General features: G+C 43.4%; 1 protein-coding gene across 2 annotated transcripts in view; it reads right to left on the bottom strand.

Moving 5' to 3' along the window:
• Positions 1 to 19,711, bottom strand: part of Nol10 (nucleolar protein 10) — a 90,836-nt gene extending 71,125 nt beyond the window's left edge. For both annotated transcript variants that reach the window (XM_042680806.1, XM_042680805.1), the window contains exons 1-8: positions 19,578 to 19,711; positions 17,282 to 17,327; positions 15,928 to 16,026; positions 10,509 to 10,586; positions 9,162 to 9,199; positions 6,357 to 6,493; positions 4,309 to 4,374; positions 759 to 819 (exon numbers count right to left, since the gene is read on the bottom strand). In XM_042680806.1, coding sequence (XP_042536740.1) covers positions 759 to 819; positions 4,309 to 4,374; positions 6,357 to 6,493; positions 9,162 to 9,199; positions 10,509 to 10,586; positions 15,928 to 16,026; positions 17,282 to 17,327; positions 19,578 to 19,643 — 591 coding nt within the window. In that variant the 5' untranslated portion in view covers positions 19,644 to 19,711. The remainder of the gene's footprint in view (positions 1 to 758; positions 820 to 4,308; positions 4,375 to 6,356; positions 6,494 to 9,161; positions 9,200 to 10,508; positions 10,587 to 15,927; positions 16,027 to 17,281; positions 17,328 to 19,577) is intronic.
• Positions 19,712 to 27,687: the final 7,976 nt, after the last annotated feature.

The raw sequence follows: 27,687 nt of genomic DNA on the forward strand, positions 1-27,687 counted from the left end.
AGAGTTTAGGCCCCACAATTGGACCCACCTCCCCCAAAAAAGAAATTAATACCATATAATTAACAAAGGAAAACACTGGCAAGGAAAAGCTCCAAAATGTTCCACATGATCCTGACTAAAAGGGACTGAACAACATTGATATAAATGGGACAACTTAAACACAGAAGTATCAAATACAATACTGTTGTACTAATAATAAATTTTCTTAATCTGGGCACTGGTGGCTCACCTCTGTAGTCCTAGCTACTCACGAGGCTGAGATCTGAGGATTGCAGTTCAAAGCCAGCACAAGCAGAAAAGACCTTGTGAGACACTTATCTCCATTAACCAGAAAACATGAAGTAGAGCTGTGACTCAGAGTGGTAGAGTGCTAGCCTAGATCAAAAGAGCTCAGGGACAGCACCCAGGCCCTGAGTTCAAGTCCCACAACTGACAGAAAATGAATAAATAATAATAATAATTCTCTTAGTGATAATGGTATTATGAATGGATCTCCTCAAAATAATAAATTTTCTCAGTAATGATAATGGTATTATAAATGGTTACACTCATAATAATACATTTTCTTGGCAGGAAGTGTGCTGTGGCTATAGTGATAGATCACAAGCCTGTAGGGAAAAAAATGCAAAAAGCAAACAACAAACCAGTTTCTCATTACCTTCCTGCTCTAAGGAATCAATCACGCCTGTCTCAATAAAAATTCCACGCACTATCAAATGTGAAACATGTATTTAGAAGCAGTATCAGTCTAGGCTTACCTCTATTGTTCCAGTGGCAAATAAGCCATGCGCTGCATTTATGTCACAAACATTATTCTCTCTAAATCAGTAAAGGACAAAAGATTGGTTAGCATCTACTTGTGGGAAAGGAAGTATTTAATAAACTTTCTAGAATAATCAATAAAAATTCTGGGGTGATGAAACACAGACTGTCTCTCATTCATCTGCAAATGAAAAGCAGCAAAGCATGAAGCAGTTAGTTGTGTGGCTCATACCCATCAGAATTTTTTTTTTTTTGGGGGGGGGGGGGGGCCAGTCGTGGGGCCTGAACTCTGGGCCTGGGCGCTGTCCTTCAGCTCTTCAGCTCAAGGCTAGCGCTCTACCACTTGAGCCACAGTGCCACTTCTGGCTTTTTTCATTTTACTTATGTGGTGCTGAGGAATCAAACCCAGGGCCTCAGGCATGCAAGGCAAACGCTCTACCACTGAGCCATCTTCCTAGCCCCAGCCATCAGAATTTCTGATCCCAGGTTACACTCTACTGCCAGGTAAAAAACAAGGAAGGCCTTCTTCAGAAATGCTATTCCAGCACAATGAGAAAAAAGCATCATTCCACGTTATCCCAAGGCAAGCTCCCATTCTCAGGCTATCTCTGTCATCAGGACAGACTTGAGATCCGAGAGGAAACTAAGTCTCATTCCTTTCTTTGTGAGGTGGGAATTTCATCTATCTTATTAGATTACTGTGAGGATTAAAAAACAAAAAAACCCTCAAAATGTTCTGTAGTGTTCAGAGTATAAAAGACACAAAATAAATAGCTGTTGTTACAAACAGACATACAACTAAACAGCAGATAACCTGTCATACAACAGTATTGTGAAGTTAAAAGGTTTTGTTTTTAAGAAAGTAACATTTCAAGTCAATGTGACAAAAGTATCTTGCTTACTGCTTTTAATAACTATCTGTTCTTCTAAGCTTTAAAAATCCTCTCACAACAGCCAAATTCTCTAGGCTCTGTATGCATCAGAATGAAAGTGATCTAGCCTCCACCCTTGATGAGTTTCATGGCCCATGCAATCCACTCATATGACTGCCCATTTCATGAAAAGGACAAACAAGGTACTAGGACCCAGCACAAAATCCACTGTTTCCCATGAGCTTAGATGTGTAAAAGGGCTAAGAATGCCTGGTATGTGTCTAGTGCTCTTGTGATCACTTATGAGAATGATGACAATGACAATAATGATTGATGATGATGATGACCTGACCTAGCAAGAGTAAGGCCCTGAGTTCAAATCCCAAAACTACCAAAAAAAATTCCTTTTTGAATAAAAGCTTAAGTATAGCTTATAATGTATAACAATAAGAAAAAAAATAATGCCAGGCATCAGTGGCTCACACCTGTAATCCTAGCTACTCAGAAGGCAGAGATCTGACGATTGTAGTTTGAAGCTCAGGCAGGGAAGTTTGTGAGCTTCATTTCTAATTAATCACTAAAAGCCAGAATTGGAGCTGTGGTTCAAGTGGTAGAGTGCTAGTTGTGAGCAGAAAAAAGCCCAAGGACAGGGCCCAGGCCCTGAGTTCAAGCCCCAGGACCATCTAAAAATAAGCAAATTAATTAAAAAACGGTAGTTTTATTCATTCAATATTTTCTACAGGAAGAAGATGCCATAAAATAAGACCATAAATAAAAATACTGAAAACAACAATAAATTGGGTTTTGAAAAAGTCTTCTAGAAGTTTTGTTTTTTTTGTTTTTTTTTTTGGTCGATCATGGGGCCTGAACTCTGGGCCTGGGTGCTGTCCCCCAGCTCTTCAGCTTCAGGCTAGCACTTGAGCCACAGCACTACTTCTGGCTTTATTCTGCTTATGTGCTGCTGAGGAATCGAACCCAGGGCTTCATGCATGCAAGGCAAGTACTCTACCACTGAGCCAACTTCCCAGCCCCCTTGTTATAGAAGTTTTCAAAGTGAGAATTAAAATTATTAAGGAGCAGCCAGGCACTGGTAGCTCAAACCTGTAATCCTAGCTACTCAGGAGGCTGAGATCTAAGGATCGTGGTTCAAAGCCAGACTGGGCAGGAAAGACTGTGAGACTCTTATCTCCAATAAACCACTCAGAAAAAGCTGGAAGTTGACGCTGTGGCTCAAGTGGTAGAGTGCTTGCCTTGAGCTGAAAAGCTGAGGGACAGTGTCCAGGCCCAGAGTTCAAGTGTCATGACTGACCAAAAAAAAAGAAAAGAAAAGAAAAAAACCTAAGAAATCAATAGATCACCTGGTGCTGGTGGCTCACATCTGTAATCCAACTCAGGAGGCTGAGATCTGAGGATTGCAGTTCAAAGCTAGCCCAGGCAGGAAAGTCCTTGAGACTCTTATCTCCAATTAATTACCAGAAAATTGGAAGTGGCTCAAAGTGGTAAAACACTACCCTTAAATGAAAAATTTCAGGGACAGCACCAAGGCCCTGAGTTCAAGCCCCTTGACCAACAAGAACAAAAAAAAAAGAAAGAAAGAAAAAGAAATCAACAGCTCTTTCAGTGAGTTTTTTAAGAAATAATCCATTCACTTTCACTTATTGTCCTGATGCTGATGGTAAACTAAGCCCTCATGCACACCAAACAGCACTTTACCACTGAGCACACTTCCAGCCCTGTTTGAAATTTTAACAGTACCTTTTCTTGTAAGCACAGGTTAACTCTTAACATCACTGTCAATGTATTTCAATTCGTGGGGCCTGAACTCTGGGCCTGAGCGCTATCCCTGAGCTCTTCTGCTCGAGGGTGGCACACTACCACTTGAGCCACAGTGCCACTTCCGACTTTTTTCTGCCTATGTGGCGTTGAGGAGTTGAACCCAAGGCCTCATACATGCAAGGCAAGCACTCTACCACTGAGCCACCTTCCCAGCCCTCATTATTCTGGGTTTGTTTTTTTTTGGGGGGGTCCGGTCGTGGGGCCTGAACTCTGGGCCTGGGCGCTGTCCCTCAGCTCTTCAGCTCAAGGCGCTCTACCACTTGAGCCACAGCACCACTTCCGGCTTTTTTCTTTTTGCTTATGTGGTGCTGAGGAATCGAACCCAGAGCCTCAGGCATGCAAGGCAAGCGCTCTACCACTGAGCCACCTTCCTAGCCCCTATTCTGTTTTTTTAATGGTAATCTTTTAACTGCCCAGACTGCTGCTCACAGGGGGGAGGAGGTGGTTGCTAATTTTGGGGGGGAGGTGGTCCGGTCGTGGGGCTTGAACTCTGGGCTTGGGCGCTGTCCCTCAGCTCTTCAGCTCAAGGCTAGCACTCTACCACTTGAGCCACAGTGCCACTTCCGGCTTTTTTCTTTTTGCTTATGTGTGCTGAGGAATTGAACCCAGGGCCTCATGCATGCAAGGCAAGTGCTCTACCACTGAGCCACCTTCCCAGCCCCAAATTTTTTGTTTTGTTTTTTGCCAGTACTGGGGTTTAAACTCAGGGCCTCACACTTGCTAGGTATGGGCTCCTACCACTTGAGCCATACCTACACTGTTGTTATGTGACAACAATTTGAACATCTAGCTCCACCTCCTGGCCAAAATAAACAGAGCAGTTTTGCACAATACTTACGCAGCATCAGTTTGTAGAGGATTCAGGTACCGTCCTTGTTCTAAGTTTAATCTATAAACTTCAGAGCTGCAAAATAACAAAGCCAAAATATGAGAAACTATGAAGAAGTTCTCTTTAAGTATGAACTTTAAAAATATACAAATGTATGTCATAGTCCCTTTGTAAGATTGATATATAAATCCATTTAAACCTAAAATACATTAGTTATGAATTTTTTCTACATAAATGTACAATAAACCACATACATGCCAAAGAAATACTATGATGTCTCTAAACAGGGTATTTTAAACTATGGAGAATGCAAAATCCCAAAGTATATTTCATGTACCTATTATGTATGTTAGAAAAGACTAGAAGGACAGTATTTAATAAGGCTTTCCTCTGGGTGGCATAACTATGGGCTTCAATACTGCTCTATGCTTTCTCATTGCTTTTAAATCTTATTATCTTTAAGTAGCTGCACAAAGGAGTTGCCATTTAAGAAAGCCGTTTATGAGTATAGTGTGCCTCTTCATCAGTGTCAACGTTTTCACCCATCCCTCCCAGTCCATTCCTTCTGTCACTTTTCCTAATGTTGCAGGATATACCCTGAATTCTTGACTGCATTCTCCTCTACCCCTTCATTGTCTGAAATGGTTATGCTGTTTTTACATTTACATAAAAGGCAGCACTTAAGAATAAAATTTCAGGAAGTGGTGCTATGCCTTGAGATCGCCTTGAGCGGAAGAGAGCAGGGACAGCGCCCAAGCCCAGAGTTCAAGCCCCACAACCAACAACAACAACAAAAAACAGAATAAAATTTCAGGCTGAACACTGATAGCTCACGCCTATAATCCTAGCTACTCAGGAGGTTGTGATCTGGAGATCCCAATTTGAAGCCAGTCTGGGCAGAAAAGTCTGTGAGACTCGAATCATTAATCACCAAAAAGTCAGAAGTGGAGCTGTGGCTCAAGTGGTAGAGTGCCTTTAGCACAAAAGCTCAGCTGTACACACCTGAATATTTCCCATCATTATTTTTTGGCTTAACCATCTGATATGTAAGCATCATAAACATTTTTTTGGGGGGAGGTCCAGTCCTGGGGCCTGAACTCTGGGCCTGGGTGCTGTCCCTCAGCTCTTCAGCTCAAGGCTAGCACTCTACCACTTGAGCCATAGCGCCACTTCCAGCTTTTTCCTTTTTGCTTATGTGGTGCTGAGGAATTGAACCCAGGGCCTCATGCATGCAAGGCAAGTGCTCTACCACTGAGCCACCTTCCCAGCCCTAGCATTTTTAATGTTAAAACATTATGCAAAATAAACAGAATAATGATACCATGGACAATATTATCAGTACATAAAATATTGGACTTTTTCCTGAGAAAGATATACTAGGGTTTAAACTTATAGCCTTGAGCTTGCTAGAGGCACTCTACCACATGAGTCATGCTTCAACCTCTTTTTGTTTTCATAATTTTTCAAATAAGGCCTTGCTTTTTGGTCAGGCCAGCCTTGACCATGAACCTCCTATTTAAGCTTTCCACATAGCTAAAAATGAAAAGAGCATGCTACCATGTCCAGCATTTTCTTTTTTTTTGGGGGGGGGTCATATATTTTAATATATATTTTTATTGTTATTATAAAGGTACAGTTATAAAAGGGGTACAGTTACATAAGTCAGGTAATGGACAAAATCACCCCTTCCCTTTCTCTTTCCGAGTCTTGTCCAGTTTTCTATTGGTTGTTGAAATGAGGTCTCAGGAACCCTTGCTCAGATCCTTGAACCAAGATCTTCCCAATCTCAGCCTCACAAGTAGCTAACGCTTTTCATTTTTTTTGGCAGTACCAGGATCTGAACTCAGGGCTATTACTGTTAGGCAGGAACTCTACCACTGAACCATGCCTCTAGCCCTTTGGATTTTTTTTTTATTATTCCTTGTTTCAAAGGTTTATTTTGTAATAATCATACTTTATCCATCCCAGAGCTTTACATAGAGAAAATATACAAGTAATTTAAGAAGTCGGTTATATGTCAGGTAGAAAGGGGAAAGCAAAGCAATTAGATCCAATACCTTGCGCCAACAAAGTACAGGTCACAGGATGGATAGTGATAAGAGAAATCTCTTCCAAACTTTGGTATTCTGGTTTTATAGTAAAATCCTGATTGTGAATGAAATTCAATATATCTGTCATTATGTAAGAAGACAATCTGAAAATAAAACGAGAATGTTTGCTAAGGTTTCCAGGTATAGTGTTTATTTCATCATCATTCATTCAACTAGCACAGCAAGAAAACTCTGATCTCTTTCACTTTTCTCTGTCCAAAAACATATGTGTGCTCTCTGTCTACTGGGAGAGATTGATATTCTTCATTGATTCCTTAATGCCTTCCTGCATCCTGATGGCTTTCCTGCAAACCTGTTTGTTAACTAAGAGAATTAAAACCAGCACTCGTATAACATACAGCACTGTATTGAGACCTCAATAAGCAATTTCCTATTTTACTTATGGATACATTTTAATAATCTCTCAATTTTCAAACAGGGTTTTTTTGTTTTGCTTTGTTTTGTTTTTAGCCAGTCGTGGGGCCTGAACTCTGGGCATGGGTACTGTCCCTCAGCTCTTCAGCTCAAGGCTAGCTCTATACCCCTTGATTCATAGCACCATTTTCAGATTTTTTTCAGCTTATGTAGTGCTGAGGAATCAAACCCAGGGCCTCATGCATGCAAGGCAAGCACTCTACCACCAAGCCACCTTCCCAGCCCTTCACACAGGGTTTTATAAACTCCTTGAGTAAATCTGGTTTTAAGGTACTACAAAAGTATCTGAAAAACCTGTATATGTAATTAAATGCAAATTTATCAACATTTGAGAAAATGTATTTTAAAGTGACATGTCCCAACACATGATAAATGGCTACTATAGACCAAGAGATAAAATGAACCTGAGTTTCCATGACTAAAGATAATATATAAAAGTATGTCAGCTAAGTAAATTCATTTGTTTCTTCAAGATAACAAGTCCTCATTAAGAAACCATTTTATGTTGGCTCAGTGGTAGAGCGCTTGCCTTGCATGCCTGAGGCCTTGGGTTTGATTCCTCAGCACCACATAAACAAAAAGAAAAAAAGCCAGAAGTGGCACTGTGGCTCAAGTGGTAGAGTGCTAGCCTTGAGCTGAAGAGCTGAGGGACAGCGCCCAGGCCCAGAATTCCAGCCCCACAACCAGACCCAAAAAAACAAAACAAAAAAACCATTTTATGGGCTGGGAAGGTGGCTCAGTGGTAGAGTGCTTGCCTTGCATGCATGAGGCCCTGGGTTCGATTCCTCAGCACCATATAAGCAGGAAAAAAAAAAGAAGCTGGAAGTGGCACTGTGGCTCAAGTGGTAGAGTACTAGCCTTGAGCTGAAGGGCTGAGGGACAGTGCCCAGGCCCAGAGTTCAGGCCCCACGATCGACCAAAAAAAAAAAAAAAAGAAAACATTTTATTTGGTTAACTTTATTTTAATCAGTACATAAAAGCATAGGATAACAATGCTAAATAAAGGGGCTGGGAAGGTGGCTCAGTGGTAGAGCGCTTGCCTTGCATGCATGAGGCCCTGGGTTCGATTCCTTAGCACTACATAAGCAAAAAGAAAAAAGCCGGAAGTGGCGGGTGTGGCTCAAGTGGTAGAGCGCTAACCTTGAGCTGAAGAGCTGAGGGACAGCGCCCAGGCCCAGAGTTCAGGCCCCATGACCGGACCCAAAAACAAACAAAAAAACAAAACAAAAAAAAAAATGCTAAATAAAAATTTTCATTTTAGGTCTGGGAAGGTGGCTCAGTGGTAGAGCGCTTGCCTTGCATGCCTGAGGCCCTGGGTTTGATTTCTCAGCACCACATAAGCAAAAAGAAAAAAGCCGGAAGTGGCATTGTGGCTCAAATGGTAGAGCTCTAGCCTTGAGCTGAAGGGCTGACGGACAGCGCCCAAGCCCAGAGTTCAGGCCCCACGACCAGACCCCCCCCCCCAAAATTTTTTTTTTCATTTTAAATTAAGTAAGGACTCTGCTGACAGTTTTATACTGCTGAAAGTAACTGCAAGAACTGAAATTTAGAAATCTGTGCACCTGGGTTCTAAACTGTATCAGCATATAACACAATCTCTTCTTGGATTAAGAAAAGAAAGGCTGGGAATGTGGCTTAGTGTTAGAGTGCTTGCCTAGCATGCATGAAGCCCTGGGTTCAATTCCTCAGTATCACATAAACAGAAAAAGCCAGTAAGCTGACCGCCAGTGGCCTGTAATCCTAGCTACTCAGGAGGCTGAGATCTGAGGATTGCGGTTCAAAGCCAGACCAGGCAGGAAAGACCATGAGACTCTTATCTCCGATAAACCACTAGAAAACTAGAAGTGGCGCTGTGGCTCAAGTGGTAGAGCACTCGCCTTGAGCTGAAGAGCACAGGGACAGCACCCAAGCCCAGAGTTCAAGCCCCACAACCAACAAAAAAAAAAAAGAAAAGAAAAAGCCAGTAGTGGCACTGTGGCTCAAGTGGTAGAGTGCTAGCCTTGAGATGAAGAGCTGAGGGACAGCGCCCAGGCCCTGAGTTCAAGCCCCAGGATTGGCAAAAAAGAAAAAAAGATGACTACTACTAATTCTTAAAAATATAGCTAACATTTCATGTGTGATAGAGAACTGACTTTCATATTAGAATGACCACAAGCTCCCTCTAACCAATGCTATTCTAGAAGATACATAGCATATGTATAGTATACCAAGCTGAAAACCTATCAGTGGAAAGAACCATTCTTAATATAGCAATGGGAACATCATAAAATATGTATTATAAAAATAAGCTCCATTCATTTCTTGCATAGCAAGCAAAATAAAAGTTTTCATACATACCTTTGAATAGTCATCAGACAAAATTTCAAAGGTGACAACTGAAAAATAATAAAAGGAAAAAGCAATCATCAATGTTCTTAGTAAATATACATTTTTGAAGCAAAGATTCTAATTCAACCCAGAAATATTTTACAATATTTTTCCTTGCCTCTAGATAAACACACAACAGGAATGTCATACTGCCCTCAAAATACTAACTGAAAAGTTGAATGTTTTCATTTCTCAACACAGATATCTAAAATATTTATACAACTGAAGCAAATTCACAAAATATGACTTCTAATTTTGACACTGTCTTAAGGACAAGTTCAGGGCGGGAATGTGGCCTAGTGATAGAGTGCTTGCCTCGCATGCATGAAGCCCTGGGTTCAATTCCTCAGTGTCACATCAACAAAAAGCTGGAAATGGTACTGTGGCTCAGGTGGTAGAGTACTAGCCTTGAGCAAAAAGAAGCTCAGGGACAGTGCCCAGGCCCTGGGTTTCAGCCCTAGGACTGCCAAAAAAAAAGAAAAAAAGATAAAGGACAAGTTCAAAAATAATTTCAGGACTTTCAAGTAAACTCTAAGAATATTTTTTCAAATGTTGATTAAGACAGGCCATGGTAATTTTTTGCCTATTCAGCTTACCTGCCAAACAAAAATGAGTGAAAACAGCTGTTTATTAGGGGTATAAAGTTGCACTGTTTTCAAGAAGCAAAGGGTAAGACAAGCCCGGAGAATGTACTCTCAGTGCTATACACTAATTTCTTTTGCCTGAATTCCAAACACAAGGGCAACTGGTAAAAGTTGAACTTCTCATTTTAACTTGCCCTCTGTGCTAGGCAGAATCCTGAGAATGACTCACAGTGACTTCAACCTTTCAGAGCCCCGTTGTGAGAGCATGTGAAGACCCTGCTCCTGTGTCCATCACATGAAATGGCAAAGGAGAAGTTTGTAATCCTATGAGCCGCTTAAAAGCAACATAAGTTTCCCCAGCTCAGATAGAGTAGATAGCCTCAAAAAGCCAAGTGGCCCCCTGCTGACAGCCAACAAGCCTAAGATGTCCAAATCCCACAGCCAATACAAAATGAATTCTGCCAACAAACTGCATGAGACTAGAAGCAAGTTCCTGGTCAAACTTATAGACAAGAGCCCAGGCCATAGTCTGTGGTTAGTCTTGAGCATAGCAGAGCACACAGTAGGGCCTATCCAACAGTGAGCTGCTAAATGGATGCTACCTTTCAGACACCATGTTCACATAAATTTATGATTCAATAATAGGACATGGATACACAACTCATTCCAATTAAAAAAAAACTAAGGAGAAACATCAAAAGCTATTGTTATGAATTCGAAGTTAGTCTCTTACCTTCTGAATCTAAACATCTCTCAAACTTCAAGGATAATTGATAGGTGTCATAACAACGAACACGGGGTTTATATGTCCCTATTAAAAAATTAATGTAATGTTTAAGTTAAAGATACACTCTTCACAGTTAGTATCTTGCAGCACAGTTAAGCTTATTTTTTGTTCAGAGGTAGATAGGACTAATTATAACCAAGCCAAAGGACTTTCAAAGCAGTCTCTCTCAAATATCCCAAGGAAAAAAGAGTAGTCATAGAAAATGAGATGTGCAAAAAAAAAAAAAAAAACTCTAATAATCTAACAAAAGTAGACAGAAAACACATGAAATAACTTTTGTTCATCAGAAGGTCAAAGATGAAAAAGAAAGAACATTTATATCTGTGTTGGTGAGAGAGTTAAAATTACTTTTTTTTTGGCCAGTCCTAGGGCTTAAACTCAGGGTGTGGGCACTGTCCTGAGCTTGTTTTTGCTCAAGGCTAGTGCTCTATCAGTTGAGCTACAGAGCTACTTCTGGCCTTGTCTGTTTATGTGGTACTGGGCTTCATGCATGCTAAGCAAGCACTCTACTACTAAGCCACATTCCTAGCCCCTAAAATTACTTTTCTATACTGTTGCTCATTAGTATAAATGCATATGACTTCTGCAGATAGTCTGATATGGGAAGAACACTGTATTTATATACCTTGAAACCAATTTTAATTTATACATATTGGATCTAGAATGTCAAACATAAAAAGAATGTCTGCTGGGGCTGGGAAGGTGGCTCAGTGGTAGAGCGCTTGCCTTGCATGCATGAGGCCCTGGGTTCGATTCTTCAGCACCACATAAGCAGAAAAAGCTGGAAGTGGCGCTTTGGCTCAAGTGGTAGGGCGCTAGCCTTGAGCTGAAGAGCTGAGGGACAGTGCTCAGGCCCAGAGTTCAGGCCCCATGACCGACCAAAAAAAAAAGAATGTCTGCTGAAGCATTTGCTCATAAATAGCTGGAAACCAAAAGCAAGTAAAATGTCCAAAAATAAGGAAAGGCTCAAAAAAACCAAGAGTAAGTCCATACAGGAACCTGTGCCTCCTAGCTACTCAGGAGGCTGAGATCTGAGGGTTGTGGTTCAAAGCCAGCCCAGGTAGGGAAGTCTGTGAGATTCTTTTTTTTTTGTCGGTCATAGGGCTTGAACTCTGGGCCTGAGCACTGTCCCTCAGCTCTTCTGCTCAAGGCTAGTGCTCTACCAGCTGAGCTACAGCACTACTTCCAGTTTTCTGATGGTTTATTGGAGAGAAGAGTTTCACAGACTTTTGTGCCCGGGCTGGCTTTGAACCAAGATCCTCAGATCTCAGCCTCCTGAGTAGCTAGGATTACAGGCCTGAGCCACCAGTGCCCGGCTTTGTGAGATTCTTATCTCCAATACCTCCAGAAAACCAGAAGTGTGCCCAGGCCCAGAACTCAAGCCTCATGAACAACAACAACAACAAGAAGGAAGAAGGAAGAAGAAGAAGAGGAGGAGGAGGAGGAAGAGGAGGAGGAAGAGGAAGAAACATCATGGAGCACATGAAAGGAAGAGAAGACTTGTAATCTATGACATGCAAAGTGGCCAAGGTGTATAATAGAGACAGAGGGAAGGGAAAAGGAAGGGAAGAGGGAGGAGGAGGAGGAGGGAGAACAGAGAGGCAAGCCAAGGTAAAAAGCAGGTACAGTAGTTTGTACCTGGTATCCCAGCTTAATGGGATGATGAGATCGGGAAGATCCAGATCAGCCTGTGATAGAAAGTTCATGAGACTCCTTTCCAAAGAAAAAAATTGGGGGAGGGGGAGAAGGGGTTGTGAGTGCCTGGTTTTTATACAATGGGAAGTATAAATAGGAGAATCATGGTCCAGGCAAGCCTTAGCAGAAATGGAGATTGTATCTCAAAAATAAGCCAATCAGTAAGAGTTAGAGGCATGGCTCAAATAGTAGAGTGCTTGCCTAGCATGAGAAGGTCTGAGTATATAACCTTAATACCATTTTTTTAAGATTTTTTTTTTGGGTCCGGTCATGGGGCCTGAACTCTGGGCCTGGGCACTGTCCCTCAGCTCTTCAGATCAAGGCTAGCGCTTTACCACTTGAGTCACAGCGCCACTTTCTGGCTTTTTTCTTTTTGCTTATGTGGTGCTGAGGAATCGAACCCAGGGCCTCAGGCATGCAAGGCAAGCGCTCTACCACTGAGCCACCTTCCCAGCCCCTAAGATGTTTTTTAAAAAGTGTAATTTAACAGATTTAACTTCTTAATCTGTATCCTAGCTTTAAGAACTGTATTTGTGAGCCTGAAAAAGTAAGTCATTCAGTATCTTTGGATCTAGAAGACAGAATGAATTGAGTACTTAAGTCCCACAGGCCTCAAGACTGTGTCCAAATATTGTGGATCTCCTCATTCATTTTTAGCAGCTAGGTAAAACTAGAGGCTAAGAGACATGGATGGTGGCAGTACTGACACAAACATTAACTAACACAAAACAAAAAGAGGCCAGGCGCTGGTGGCTCATGCCTGTAATCCTAGCTACTCAGGAGGCTGAGATCTGAGGATCGCGGTTCAAAGCCAGCCCGGGCAGGAGAGACCGTGAGACTCCTATCTCCAATAAACCACCAGAAAACCGGAAGTGGCGCTGTAGCTCAAGTGGTAGAGCGCTCGCCTTGAGCTGAAGAGCTGAAGGACAGCGCCCAGGCCCAGAGTTCAAGCCCCATGGCCGACAAAAAAAAAAAAACAAGAGATTGGCCTTTACTTAAGTAAACATAAAGATGCTGAGAGAAGGTGGCTGGAAAAGGAGTCTAAATACGTTGTTAAACCAGCAAAAAGTTTTATTGCTAAAAATCTATGAATCCATGTTCCATAATTTTTTTTTTTTTTTTGTCAGTCATGGGGATTGAACTCTGGGCTCGGGTGCTGTCCCTGCACTTTTCAGCTCAAGGCTAGTGCTCTACTGCTTGAGCCATAGCACCACTTGCTGGTTTCTAGTGGTTTATTGGCGATAAAAGTCTCACAGACTTTCCTGCCAGGGCTGACTTTGAACCGTAATCCTCTAATCTCAGCCTCCAGAGTAGCTAGGATTACAGGCGTGAGCCACTGGTACCAGGCCATAAAATTTTAATGACAGAAAAAAATACTAATGCATGATACAGATAATCATGTTGAAAGTGACCTTTCCTGAAACTCGGTGCTTTTGGCTACTCAGGAAGCTAAGATCTGAGGACCTCAGTTCAAAGGCAGTCCAGGCAGACAAATCGAAGGTACTATTAATCTTCAAGTAAACAGCAAAAATCCAGAAGTGGAGGTATGGCTCAAGTGAGCTAGAGCACCAGCTTTGAACAAAAAAGCTAAACAACAGCATAAGCCCCAGTACTATCACCAAAAAATCTGACCTTTCCTGGAATCCTTCTTCCCTGATGGTAGAACTGTAAATGGTAACCAATCTGGAAAAAGACCTAGAAGTTTCCTATAAAGGTAAACACACATCTACTTAACAGCTGAGCAATCCCACTCCTAGATATTTACTGAAGACCAGAGCAGAATCCAGTAACCAGATTTAATTGTTCATAGTGCTTAATCAATAATAGCCCAATTTTTTTTTTTTTTTGGTCAGTCATGGGGCTTGAACTCTGGGCCTGGGCGCTGTCCCTCAGCTCTTCAGCTCAAGGCGAGCGCTCTACCACTTGAGCTACAGCACCACTTCCTGTTTTCTGGTGGTTTATTGGAGATGGGCGTCTCACGGTCTCTCCTGCCCGGGCTGGCTTTGAACCGAGATCCTCAGATCTCAGCCTCCTAAGTAGCTAGGATTACAGGCATGAGCCACCAGCGCCCGGCTAATAGCCCAAATTTTAAGATAACCCAAACATCCATTAAATAAAGAATTATAGTTTATACATGATAGAGTATCATTTTTGTATTTTAAGAAAAAGACATTGATACCTGAATCTCAAACTGTAGGTGAAAAAGTCTTATACAAAAAGGATACATAGGGGCTGGGAGGGTGGCTCAATGGTAGAGCGCTTGCCTTACAAGCATGAGGCCCTGGGTTCAATTCCTCAGCACCACATAAGCAGAAAAAGCTGGAAGTGGTGCTATGGCTCAACTGGTAGAGTACTAGCCTTGAGCTGAAGAGCTCAGAGGCAGGGCCCACACCCAGAGTTTAGGCCTCAAAAGGGACCAAAAAAAAAAAAAAAATAAGGATACATAGGGCTGGGAATGTGGTTTAGTGGTAGAGCGCTTGCCTAGCATGTATGAAGCCCTGGGCTCAATTCCTCAGTACCACATAAACAGAAAAAGCCAGAACTGGTGCTGTGGCTCAAGTGGTAGAGCGCTAGCTTTGAGCAAAAGAAGCTCATGTACAGTGCCCAGGCTCTCAGTTAAGCTTTCTGGTAAGGAGAAAAGCCAGTTAATAGCTGTCTCTGGTTGCAGGAACTGCTAAAGAGCATGTGGGAGTTTTCTGGGTGAAAAAAAATCTGAAGCTGGGCACTAATCCTATTCAAGAGGCTATAACCTGAGGATTATGGTTATCGCCAGCTTGGAAAGGAAATTTTATGACACTTTTATATCCATAAAATACCCAGAAACAGCTGGGTGCTGGAGACTCATACCTGTAATCCTAGCTACTCAGGAGGCTGAGATCTGAGGATCACAGTCAAAGCCAGCCTAGATAGGAAAGTCTCTTAAATCCAATAAACCACTCAGAAAACTGGAAGTGGTGCTGTGGCTCAAGTGGTAGAGTGCTAGCCTTGAGCTGAAGAGCTGAGGCACAGCGCCTAGGCCCAGAGTTCAAGCCCCAGAACCGACCAAAAACAAAACAAAACAAAAAAACCTCAGAAATAGCAGGAAGTGGAGCTGTGGCTCAAATATAGAGCACTAGCCTTGAGTAAAAGAAGCTTAGGGATAGCGCCCAGACCCTGAGTTTAAGACCTAGAATAGGCCAAAAAAAAAGAAGAAGAAAAAGAAATGTTCTGTATTGTGAGAGGAATTTGGGCTACACAAACATGTACGTTTGTCAAAACTATCAAATGAAGCCAGGTATGGTTATGCATGCCAGCAATCCCAGTACTTGGGAAACTGAGGCAGAAAGATCATGTATGTGAGTTCAGCAGGGCCTACATAGTAAGGTCATATCTCAAAAAAAAAATCGAACAACAAAAAGTTGGTATCTACCATCTTGCTCTTAAATCCATCAGAAAACATCATGTACTGTTGAACAGGTGGAAAGAAAGATCAACAGATTATATAATAAAGCAAATATAGTAAACTATGCAGAATCAAGGTGGTAAATAAATGTATAATTTTTTCAGTATTTGTTTACTTTTCAGGATTTGGTTAGAATTTATATAAAATATCAGGGTAGAAGTAATGACCTTTCCCTCCACAGCATTTCTGGCTATGAAATGTATGGAACCATAAGCTAGAAGCACTTACCAGTTGCTAGAATATACTGGCCATCTTTTGACACCTTAATAGTGGTACACACTGTGGGCATTTCAAAATCCTGAATAAGTTCAATTCTCCTGCGGACATCTACAAAGTGAGAAAAAAATAACATGTTTAACATATTTATCACAGAACAAAGCATATCAGTCATAGTAATTACAAACAAGTAATATCCATGCATAAGGCTCCCAAGACTTGAGAAAGATCACAGGTACAGTTCACCCAGTAAGCAGCAAGGTTTGTTTGTTTGTTTTCTATGTTTAGGTTTTGAGAATGTGTTAAAGTTCTGGTTCCCAACCCATGGTATCATTGGGAGGCAGTAGAATCTTCAAGAGATAGGGCCAAGGGGGAGGTCTTAAGTCATTAGAAGCACGCTCTAAAAGCGAATATGAGACACTGGTTTCTTCCTCTTGTTTCACAGCTGCTAGGTGGTGAGAAGCTCCCTCCACCATGTACTCCTGCCATGTCACAAGCCCGAAAGCAACAGGGCCAAGTGATTATGGACTGAAACTTCTAAAACTGTGAGTCAAATCTTTCCTCTTTAAATTTATCATCTCAGGGTTTTTGATACAGTAATGGAAAGCCAACTAATACAATATTATTATCTTTTTACTTTTTAAGAACAAAAAATATTCTAGCAAGTACAAAGCCCTGAGTTCAAACCCCAGAACTGTTATAAATAACAAAAGCAATTAGGGACCATTGGCAGAAACAGTTCTTCTCAGACTTCTTGTATTCCCACACATCTGGCTGAGTGTGTTAAGACTGTAAGGCCCTGGACGTTCTTTTACCTGAGCCATTTCTCACTTTAGTTATGCAGTTGCAAACTTTGATGGATGAGGTCGCATGTTCCCTATGGTAAAGAGCAAGCCTGCTTGCTTTGCTTACTGCCTGTTACAAAAGCAGTGGACTTCCTGGGTCAGGGCTCCTCAGCTACAACACAAACCATGGTGCACACAGCAGCTTTCTGGGCATGCTGAGTGTCCCATGAGACTCCAGGAGCAACTGGCACAAATACATTACACTCATGCCATTTATACTATGCCACAAGTAATAAAGTTCTTGTCTTTATCCCAGGAGGCCTTGTTGTCATTCTGAAAAAGCAGAAGTCTAACACATTAGCTGATAACTAAGGTAAAAATCACCATTCCACACCCACCAGGAATATATCAACCACAACAAAAGGGTTCTTAATAAGAAAAAGAGCAAAAGTGCTCATTTCCCACATATTAATTACACTGTATATGATACACACCTCATATATGGTAACACTAGATGTGTGACAGCAACATAACAAGGACAATTAATGTATCTGGAGCAGGAAAAACCAATTAGCACTCACCCACATCCTTCTTCTGCAGTGCTCTCTTCTTTCTGTCAGAAAGCCACTTAAAGAAAACCAAAAGATTTCATTTTAAAACAATTTACCTAAATTTCTGCTTGCAAAAGCACATGCTCATACTACAGAATTCAAGTACAGGAGTAGATAGTAGGGAGGTAAAAATATTCTATGATCTTAACACCACTGCTAAACTACTTTCTGGAGTTCTTTTTTCTTTCATATATTTACATATATTGGACAGTAATTTTTTTTTTTTTAGTCAGTCGTGGGGCTTGAACTCTGGGCTTGGGTGCTGTCCTTGTGCTCTTCAGCTCAAGGCAAGCACTCTACCGCTTGAGCCACAGCACCACTTCTGGTTTTCTAGCGGTTTATTGGAGATAAGAGTCTCACAAACTTTCCTGCCTGGGCTGGCTTTGAACGGCAATCCTCAGATCTCAGCCTCCTGAGTAGCTAGGATTATAGGCGTGAGCCACCGGTGCCCGGCTGACATTAAATTTTTTGAAAACTAATTTATCCAACTAACTAAGGAAATGCAGTTTCATGTAAGTTATAACTCATATATGAAATAGCTGCATCTACTTAAAATTTCTAAGGTAGAGAGAAGAGATGACATTATCCAAAAAGAAATGTACTCTTTACCTGACTTATGTAACTGTAACCACTCTGTACATTACCTTTATAATAAGCTTTTAATAAATTTTCTAAAGTAAAAAATTAAAAAGAGCAAGTTTAGTAAATGGATAGATATCATAGATATGCATTTGTTGTTGTTGCTCCTATTTGTTTTGAGGCAGGGTCTCACTATATGGCCCTGACTGGTCTTGAACTTGTGATCCTTCTGCTTCAGCCTCCTCCCAAATGCTGGAATTAAAGGGTACATCATTACGCTCAGCTAACTTTTTTTTTTTAACAAAGAATAGGATCAGATAATAAATGGCCTAACAGCTGAAAATGGATAATAAATCAGTGGTACTGTTAATAAATCAGTCAACTCTGTGTGTGTGTGTTAGGATTTGAACTCAGGACCTTGTACTCTTGCTTGGCTTTCACTCTTAAAGCTGGCATGTTACCACTTGAGCTGCACCTCTATTCCCACTTTCACTGGTCAATTAGAGATAAGAGTCTCATGGATCTGTCTCCCTGAACTGGCTTTAAACCAGGATTCTCAGATCCCAGTCTCCTGAATAGCTAGGATCAAAGGCATGAACCACTGGTGCTCAGCCATAGTCACCATCTGATAACAGATTTTCTGTACCCCAAGGTTGGCAAGTAGCATAATTTCCATTCCGTGGGCAGGTGACAATGAACACCACCTATCACCCTCCACATTGCCCTCCTTCTTCTCTACTGGGTTTTCTTCCTCATCTCAGACAATTCTTAGCCTATCCTCAGGACCTCACCTGGTTCCCTTCCCAGCTCAATCTCTCAAGGATAACTTTACCTAGTCCCAAACAATCACAGTGACTCCACCTCTGACCTCCCACTGATACACACCCAGTGTTCACTACCCAACACTTCTGTGTGATATTAAACTTCGAAACTTCCGTTTTTGCTTATTCCTTTCCCCATTCTCAGAGCAACGTGCTCCTCCTCAGCTCTTCATTCTAGATACTAGCATCGCCATGCAAGTTAGTCTTTTCTGTTCTCTTTCTTTACCTCAACGTTTGGACCACCACCAGTGCAAGAGCAAGTTCCATCAGCCCCATCTCTAACCTAAGTCTTGAACACAACAGTACTTTGGCAGCATCTTTGCTACCATCCTAGACCACCAAAGCCTCTCACTTGGGACGCCCACGTTGTCCTTACTTTCATCTCCCCAGCAAAAGTGGGGTGTGGCTCAAGTGGTGGAGTGCGGGACTTGAGTGAAAAAAGCCAAGCGAGAGTGCAAGACCCTGAGTTCACGCCCAGTACGTGCCCAGCCCCCCACACACACACACTCCTGTGCTCCACACTCTCGCGCGCGCTCCTCTCCGTATCCTTCGAATCTGGTATCTATAATACCGCATCCGAGCGCACGGGCGGGATTTTGAGTGGGGAGAGCAGAGGTGTCCGTCAACCTCTCTAACCACGTTTCCCTCCTCCGACGTCCGGGTTCGGAAGAACCTCACTGCCGCTCGGCAGGGCGCGTCGCCCCGACCACCTGCCCAGCCACGTCCGGGTGTGCCGAGGCCCAGCAGCGCCAGCCCGCCGGCGCTCACTGCCGAGCCAAGCCGAGCCCGGGCGCCTCACGCACCGGCCGCCGGCCCCGCGAGGACCCCGCGTGCGTGAGTGCGGGCCCGGGGGCTCGCGGACTCACCTCAGGGAGGGACTTGCCGCAGCTGAGACTGTAAATCTTCACCTCGTTGAGGCTGGACACCTGCATGGCGGCCCCGAGAAGCGGCGGCGGCGGCCACGGTCCCCGCTCGACTGTCACCGGCGCTCTGAGGGGCGGGGCGGGGCGGCTCGGCGGCGTGCGGCTGCTGGCGCGGGGTGATGACGTTGGCGGGCGGCGGGCGCTGATGACGCGCTCCAGGCGCCGGAACGTGCGCCCTTGCTGGAGCAGGGGGCGGCGGCCGCGTCGCAGAAGCAGCTTGCTGAGGAAGGAGCGCGGCCTGAAGGTGGCGACGGCGGCGCAGACACGGACCGACACGGGCCGGGCCGAACCCGCCCGGACCCGCCCGCAGCGACCTACGGCTTCGGAAGCGTTATTGCTCTGTAAAAACGGCCTGCTAACCCGGGTTTGAAACCAGCCTGGCCGGGCAGGAAAGTCCAAGACACTCATCTTCAGTCAGCCACCGAGAAGCCAGTGGTGGAGCTGTGGCTTGAGTGCTGGAGCAGGAGACTTGCACACAAAAGCTCCGGGACAGTGCCCAGGGCTGGCGGGGGGGGGGGGGGGGGGGGGGGGGGACGGGGGGGGGGGAATGGGGGAAGGAGAGAGAAAGAGAGAGAGAGACTTGCTTTCCTACTTCATAAATACACACATATAGATGCATAGAGTTAACACAGCTCATCCAAAAGATTTAACTTTTTAAGTAGACACTATAACAATCGCTAGTACCCTCACAGTTCTGAACATTATCCAAAAAAGATACACTATACCCCATTGACAGTCACTCCATTCCCCTTTGAATCCATCGGCTACCTCTATAATCTTTCTCCTGTAGTTGGGTTTTTCCCTCTGTGTGTGTGTGTGTGTGTGTGTACACATGCATGCATGTAACACAGCTCCATTTCTAATTGTTTGCTGGGTTAGATGGACTTTTCTGCCTGAGTAGCTTTGAACTGGGATCCTCAGATCTTAGGCTGCTAAATAGCTAGAATTACAGGTGTGAGCCCGTAGCACCCAGCTTGTAGTTTTTTATAATATGATTTTCAGCTTTATTTTTATATCTTCTTACCTTACTATAATATTAAACGTTAAGTCAAACATGTTTTCTTTGTACAGGGCTGGGATCATCCTTATTCAGTTAAGCACCGTACACACCAGAGTCACAAGCACGTAACCACAATAGGTCATTTTGTGCAACATAGTAAAGTACAAAATTCTGGAATGAACAAAATTTCTATTAGAACTATCTTTAAAAAAAAAAAAAAAGAAAGAAAGAATAAAAGCTTCTCCTGAGCTGTTCTCTGGGGTAAATGGCAGGCCTGTCGTCTCCATAGGGAGGCAGGGTGCCTTGGTAAAAAGACAGATGCCAGTGCTGGGAAGGTGACTCAGTGAGTGCTTGCCTAGCATGCATGAAGCCCTGGGTTCAACTCCTCTACCACACAAACAGAAAAGACTGGCAATGGTGCTGTAGCTCAAGTGGTAGAGCGCTAGCCTTGAGCATAAAGAGGCTCAGGGACAGTGCCCAGGCCCCTAGTTCAAGCCCTAGGACTAGCAAAAATATATCCTGGATACTCTTGATAGCTTCAGACCTTTCCACACTTTTCTCCTTCTTCCTCCCCTCTCCCCCAGTATTGATGCTGACACTTGTGCTCTACCACTCATTTACTAAGCTCTCTCCAAATCCAGAGTCATTTACAGTTTGAAAGCCATGAGATTCACTTCTTTTGTGCCTTTAAGCTAGCTCTTCTAGCTAATATTAAGAGATGTACCTGGCTGGATGCTGTGATACATGCCTACAGTCCCAGCTGCTCTCAGGAGGCTGAAGCAGAAAGATCACTTGAGCCCCAGAGTACTGGAACAGCCTTGGCAGCAAGACCCTATCTCAAAACATCCTCCCTCTTCATACCTGAGAAGCCCATATCTCCTTCTGCACCACCCAGGATGTCGTTAATGACTGCATTCTCACCATATACAATCTCAGGGCACTGCTTCTCCCCTAGGATTTACAGTTGTGTACTCAAAATAACATTTAGGGGTTCTCTTATTTAAAAGATAATCTTTTTAGCAATTGATATATGGATTGCTGATTGTCCGAGTGGCCATCTTCTGAGAAGCATTGCTGCTTGGTTTCAGTGCGGAGAGTGTATTTATGTTCTTAGTACACCAGTGCCACAAGCCACTATTTTTATTGTCTTGGCTCAGGGATTAGGAGAGGGGTTGGTAAGAGGTGGTATCTCAAGAACAAGTGTGAGTCCAGTGAGGGTCAGCTGATGTAGTGGCCCACTGTGTGAAAGAAGTTTGTTCTCAGTTGACCCAACTAAGAATGGGTGAGAAGAAGTACAAGCACTTGCAAATATGAAGCTAAAGAAAGCACAAGAACTCCTGCCATTTCACAGAGAGGCAGCTGGCTTGCAGCAAAACGCTGTGAATCCTTATGCTGAATTAACCTGAATGATACTGGTTTAAACAAAAATAAGTGTTGCTTGAGACTAATGAGTGAATTTGTTTCGGTTTAGAGTAATTAAAAAACCTAAAAGCACAAGTTCTGTAGTAAAATTTGTATTTGTGTTTTTTGTGTGCACATGTTGGTGATTGAACCCAGAGCTTCACACGTACACAGGTTCCACCATTGAGCTATACTTTCAGATGTTATTTGCAAACAAGTCTTACTGTGTGCAGTAGAATATATCTAATTCTAGCAAACTTGAGGCAAGATTGAGAGTTCAAAGACAGCCTGGGTAACATAAAAGTCCCTTTCTTAATTTCTTTTCTTTTGATTAATTCCTTTACTAGTATACCCTAGTTGTACAAGTTGGAGGGGCACGTCCATTCATAGAAACATTTTTACATATATATGCAATGTATCCAGATCAATCTCACCCACTCTACCTCACCCCCTCCCCTTCTTAAAACAATTTCAGGGGTGGGAGGTGTGTGTGGCTCAGTTGGTAGAGCGCCAGCCAATAAGCAAAGTGTCAGGTACGAATTTGAGTCCCAGTCTCACAACAACAAAAAAGAAAGAAAAAGAAAAGAAATAACCAACTCTTAGTTTGGGACTGGTGGCTCATGCCTGTAATCCTAGCTATTCAGAAGGTTAGGATCTGAGGATTGTGGTTTGAAGCCAGTCTGGGAAAGTTCATTATCTCCAATAAATTACTTTAAAAAAAGCCAGAAGTGGAGCTGTGGTAGAGTGGTACAGTGCTAGCCTTCAGAGAGAGAAAGAAAGCACAGACAGTACCCAGGCCCTGAGGTTAAGCCCCAGGACACGCATGCACGCACGTGTGCGTGCACGCAACGCACACACAATTTTCAATAGATTTCAATGGTTTTGTTTTCGTACACGTGAACAAATTACTTCAACCATGCTAATCTCACTCCCCTCCTCCTTAGCCCACCCCTCCCACTGCTGCTGCTTGACCCCAGGGAGCCTGCTTACTGATATCATTTTTTGGTGTGTGTTAACTGCACCAAGTTGCTTCACCATGATATTTTAGATGTGCATATATCATATTTTGTTGAGAAGACCATTCTCGGTTGCCAAAAAGACTTCCAAACATGTTTTTTTTTTAATTTTTGTACAGATGTCTATTTTATGGTTACACCCTATATCAGTCTGAGTTACAAAGCACAGTCAGACTGTTCAGTGTAAAAGTCACAAGCAAAATGAGAATGTGTGGAAGGGCATTACGATCTCAGAATCCCCCAGGGAGGCCCAGGAACCAACTCTGAAACCCTGCAGGGGTGAGGGAGGTAAGCAGTTTGGGGGACTACTACCTCTTGAAGACACATACCACATCAGGTGGTACCATTGCCCTGGGCAGAACCCAAGACACCTACATTTAAATCTAGAATCCTTTCAGTTGCTCCCTAGCTTCAGCCTATCTTGCTGACTTTATCTCAGTGCTTTTTTGTGCCTCAGGGGCTTTGCACATGCTGTTCTCTCTGCCCAGAATGCTCTGAGCCCAAGCTGTCCATGGCTGGCTACTTTGCCCCATCCAGATTGCAGCTGCTGTGCCACTCCCTCAGAGATGCCTTCCCAGCCCCAGAGCAGCCTGCCCTGCCCCAGCAGCCTTGGTCATGGCCACATCCACAGCTTTCATTGCCTTCTTTGCACTTAATGATGGAAATTACTTTCATCTTGACACTTCTATATTCATCTGTGTACTTGTGTGTGAGCATGGGGCGTGTGTGTGTGTGTGTGTGTGTGTGTGTGTGTGTGTGTGTGTGTGTTGGTACCAGGGCTTGAATTCAGACCTCATTCTCTCACTTGGCTTTTTGCTCAAGGCTGGTACTCTACTATTTGAGCTATTTCTCCACTCTGGCTTTTTGCCAGTTATTTGGAAAGACGAGTTTCACACACTTTTCTGCCCTGACATATGAGCCACCAATGGCTGGTGACACTTTTATGTTCTTATCCCCTATTTCTCTATAATGGAAGCCCTGAGTGCTATAATATGAAGCTGTCTGATTACTGTATATGCAAGGCTAACAGCAGAACACACAGAAATACTCATTAAATGGAATGACAGATGCCAGGGGCTGGTGGCTCACACCTGTAATCCTAGCTGCTCAGTAGTCTGGGATCTGAGGATCACAGTTTGAAGCCAGCCCAAGCAGGAAAGTCCATGAAGACTCTTATCTTGGGGCTGGGAAGGTGGCTCCATGGTAGAACGCTTGCCTTGCATGCATGAGGCCCTGGGTTCGATTCCTCAGCACCACATAAGCAAAAAGCAAAAAAGCCAGAAGTGGCACTGTGGCTCGAGTGGTAGAGCGCTAGCCTTGAGCTGAAGAGCTGAGGGACAGCTCCCAGGCCCAGAGTTCAGGCCCACGACCGGACCCCCCCATACACACAAAAAAGACTCTTATCTCCATTTAAGCACCAAAAGGCTAGAAGCGGAGCTGTTGCTCAAGTATAGAATGCTTGCCTTGAGAACAAATTCTTGGGGACAATGCCCAGTCCCTGAGTTCAAGCCTTAGTACATAAAAAAATGACAGAAGAAGGTGCAAATGTAAGTGGCCTTACTCCTATCCTTGCTGCTCTCATGGTTTTCTTCTCACCTCTCAGGTAACTGTCCATCTGTTCACTGTAAATGAACTTCCTGGAGTACTGGAGTGCCTGGGAATGGTCAAGGCCTTCCTAGCTCAGGGCCCACCCACCTACATTTCCCTGAATTGTCCCTTGAAGTTGCTCAGAACCTACAGAGAAACATTCCATCCATACCTTCAAAATCCTGCAAATGCCAGGAGCTCATGACTATAATCCTAGCTACTTAGAAGGTGGAGATTGGGAGAATTGATGTTGGAAGCCAGTCTGGGCCCCATCTCAACAGAAGAAATTGGGCATGGTAGTATGCACCTGTCATCCAAATTATAGCAGGAAGCCTCAATAAGGGATCATGGTCCAGGCTGGTTTGGGCATTTTAAGAAAACTGAGACTGCAGGGCACTGGTGACTCATGCCTGTAATCCTAGCTACTCAGGAGGCTAAGATCTGAGGATCACAGTTCAAAGTTAGCCCAGGCAGGAAAGTCCTTGAGACTCTTATCTCCAATTAATCACCAGAAAACCAAAAGGGGTGCTGTGGCTCAAGTTGTAGAGCACTGGCCTTGAGCTAAAGAGCTGAGGGACAGAGCCCATGCCCAGAGTTCAAGCCCCACAACTGACAAAAGTGAGATCTGAAAAATAACCGAAATACCATGTACTGATGGCTTGTACCTGTCATCCTTGCTACTTAGGAGGCTGAGATCTGAGAATCATAGTTTGAAGCCAGCCAAGGCAGGAAAGTCATGAGATTCTTTTTTTTTTTTTAATTTTATTTTATTTTATTTGAGAACATACTGTACAGAGGGGTTACAATTACATGGGCAGGATAATGCATACATTTCTTACCAAGCATTGCAGCCTCCTCCTTTGTTTACCCTTCACCTCCCTTCAGTCATGAGATTCTTATCTCTAATTAACCAGAAAAAGCCAGTAGTAGAAGTAAAAAAAAAGGTAAAAAAAAGATTATGAGGCCTTGAATTCCAGCCCTAGTACTAGCCCAAAAGAAAAGGCATGACCAAAACATGACTAAAGACATGGTTCAATCAATAGAGCACCTGTATAGTGAGTGCAAAGCTCTGAGTTCAAACTCCAATACTGCCAAAACAAAACAAAACACAGAAAGCATGAACAACTACACTAGTCTTCTATTGCTGTGTAACAAGGACCAGGAACTTTGAGACTTAGTTGGTAGAGCACCTGCCCAAGTTGCCTAAGGCACTGGGTTCAATGGCTAGAAGACAAAAACAAAGTAAATAATACAGGACTCCAGGCAGTCACACATCAAGAGTGAAGGAGGATATTCTTAAGAGAGGAACACAAAGGCGCAATGTCTATGTGCCTCTGATCATATAAAATAATATTTATCAAAACGAATTCCAGGAAATGAAGACAAAAGGTTTTTTCTTCATTGTTTTTGTTTTCTTTTTGTCTTGTTTGTTCATTTATTTGTCTTGGGGAGGGTAAGCGGGACACAGGAATGGAGAGACAAAGGGTGAACAAATGCAGCAGTGGTACCCACTAGATACTATGTTGAAAAACTGGGAGAGAGCAAGGGAAGAGTTGACATTGTCCAAAAAGAAATGTACTTATTACCTGAGTTATAACTGTAACCCCTCTGTACATAACCTTTATAATAATATAAAATTTAATTAAGAAATAAGTAAACAAGCCAGGAGAAAAAATGAGTGATGAGGGAAACCACTTCTTATAACACTCAGGGAATGAATTCCAGCTAGCCTGGGCTACCTACTGAGACCTTGCCACAAAAACAACCAATCAAGCAAGCAGAGAAAGGATCCATGCCGGCTAATTACAGAGTATATAGTACACACTGGCCCCAAGGTGACTTCCGTGCCTGAGTGCTTTTCTCAGCCTCCATCTCTGTGAGGAGACTGCTGACACTGGCCACAAGCAAACGCATCCCCTCGGGCTCACCAGGCCTGATTGCAGGGGTTCTCAGTGCCACTGGTTAACCGTGCTACTCAGGACAGAGGAACTGGACACAAAACTAATGAACTTCTTTTGTGGGCCAGTCGTGGGGCTTGAATGCAGGGCCTTCTCACGGTCTCTGAGGCTTTTTGCTCAAGGCTAGTGCTCTACCACTTGAACCACAGTGCCACTTTTGGCTTTCCCTGAGTAGCTTATTGGAGGTAAGAATCTCATAGACTTTTCTGCCTGGCCTGGCTTCAAACCACAATTCTCAGATCTCAGCCTTCTGAGTAACTAGGTTTACTAGTATGAGCCCAGTTAATGATTTTTTTTCCATAAAACTAATGAATGGTTGGATCTGTGGCTCGAATGACAAAGCACTTGCCTAGCATCTGCGAGGTCCTAGGTTCGATCCCCAGTACTGGACAAAATAAAAAGAGGGGGAAGAAAGAAAAAGATAAAGAAAATAAACAAATCTAATGAATGTTTGATCTTATGGGAACATTCATAATGACCAGGTTGTGACAAAAAAGAAGGAGGAGAAGGAGGATGAGGGGGAGGAGGGAGAGGAAAGGAGGGACTGAGGAAAGGAGAGAGGAAAGAAGAAGGAAGGAAAGGAAGGAAGGAAGGAAGGAAAAGCAATTGATTTCAGAAGGAAGCAGCTTACTTCATTGATGACAGCTTGAGTTCTAGGTCTGGCTGTTCCATAGAAGCAGAGAAAATATTTACAATAAAAATAAATGTAAAATAGGGCTGAGAAGGTGGCTCAGTGGTAGAGCGCTTGCCTTGCATGCATGAGGCCCTGGGTTTGATTCCTCAGCACCACATAAGCAGAAAAAATTAAAAAGCCAGAAGTGGCGCTGTGGCTCAAGTGGTAGAGTGCTAGCCTTGAGCTGAAGAGCTGAGGGACAGCACCCAGGCCCAGAGTTCAGGCCCTACAACCAGACCCCCCCCCCAAAAAATGTAAAATAAACATAAAATAATGAGTGTGGGAAGGTGGCTCAGTGGTAGAACGCTTGCCTTGCATGCCTGAGGCCCTGGGTTCGATTCCTCAGCACCACATAAGCAAAAAGAAAAAAGCCGGAAGTGGTGCTGTGGCTCAAGTGGTAGAGTGCTAGCCTTGAGCT

The sequence above is a fragment of the Dipodomys spectabilis genome, unplaced genomic scaffold (genome assembly GCF_019054845.1).
Source record: "Dipodomys spectabilis isolate Male_0828 unplaced genomic scaffold, ASM1905484v1 ptg000066l, whole genome shotgun sequence".
In the NCBI taxonomy this organism is placed as follows: domain Eukaryota; kingdom Metazoa; phylum Chordata; class Mammalia; order Rodentia; family Heteromyidae; genus Dipodomys; species Dipodomys spectabilis.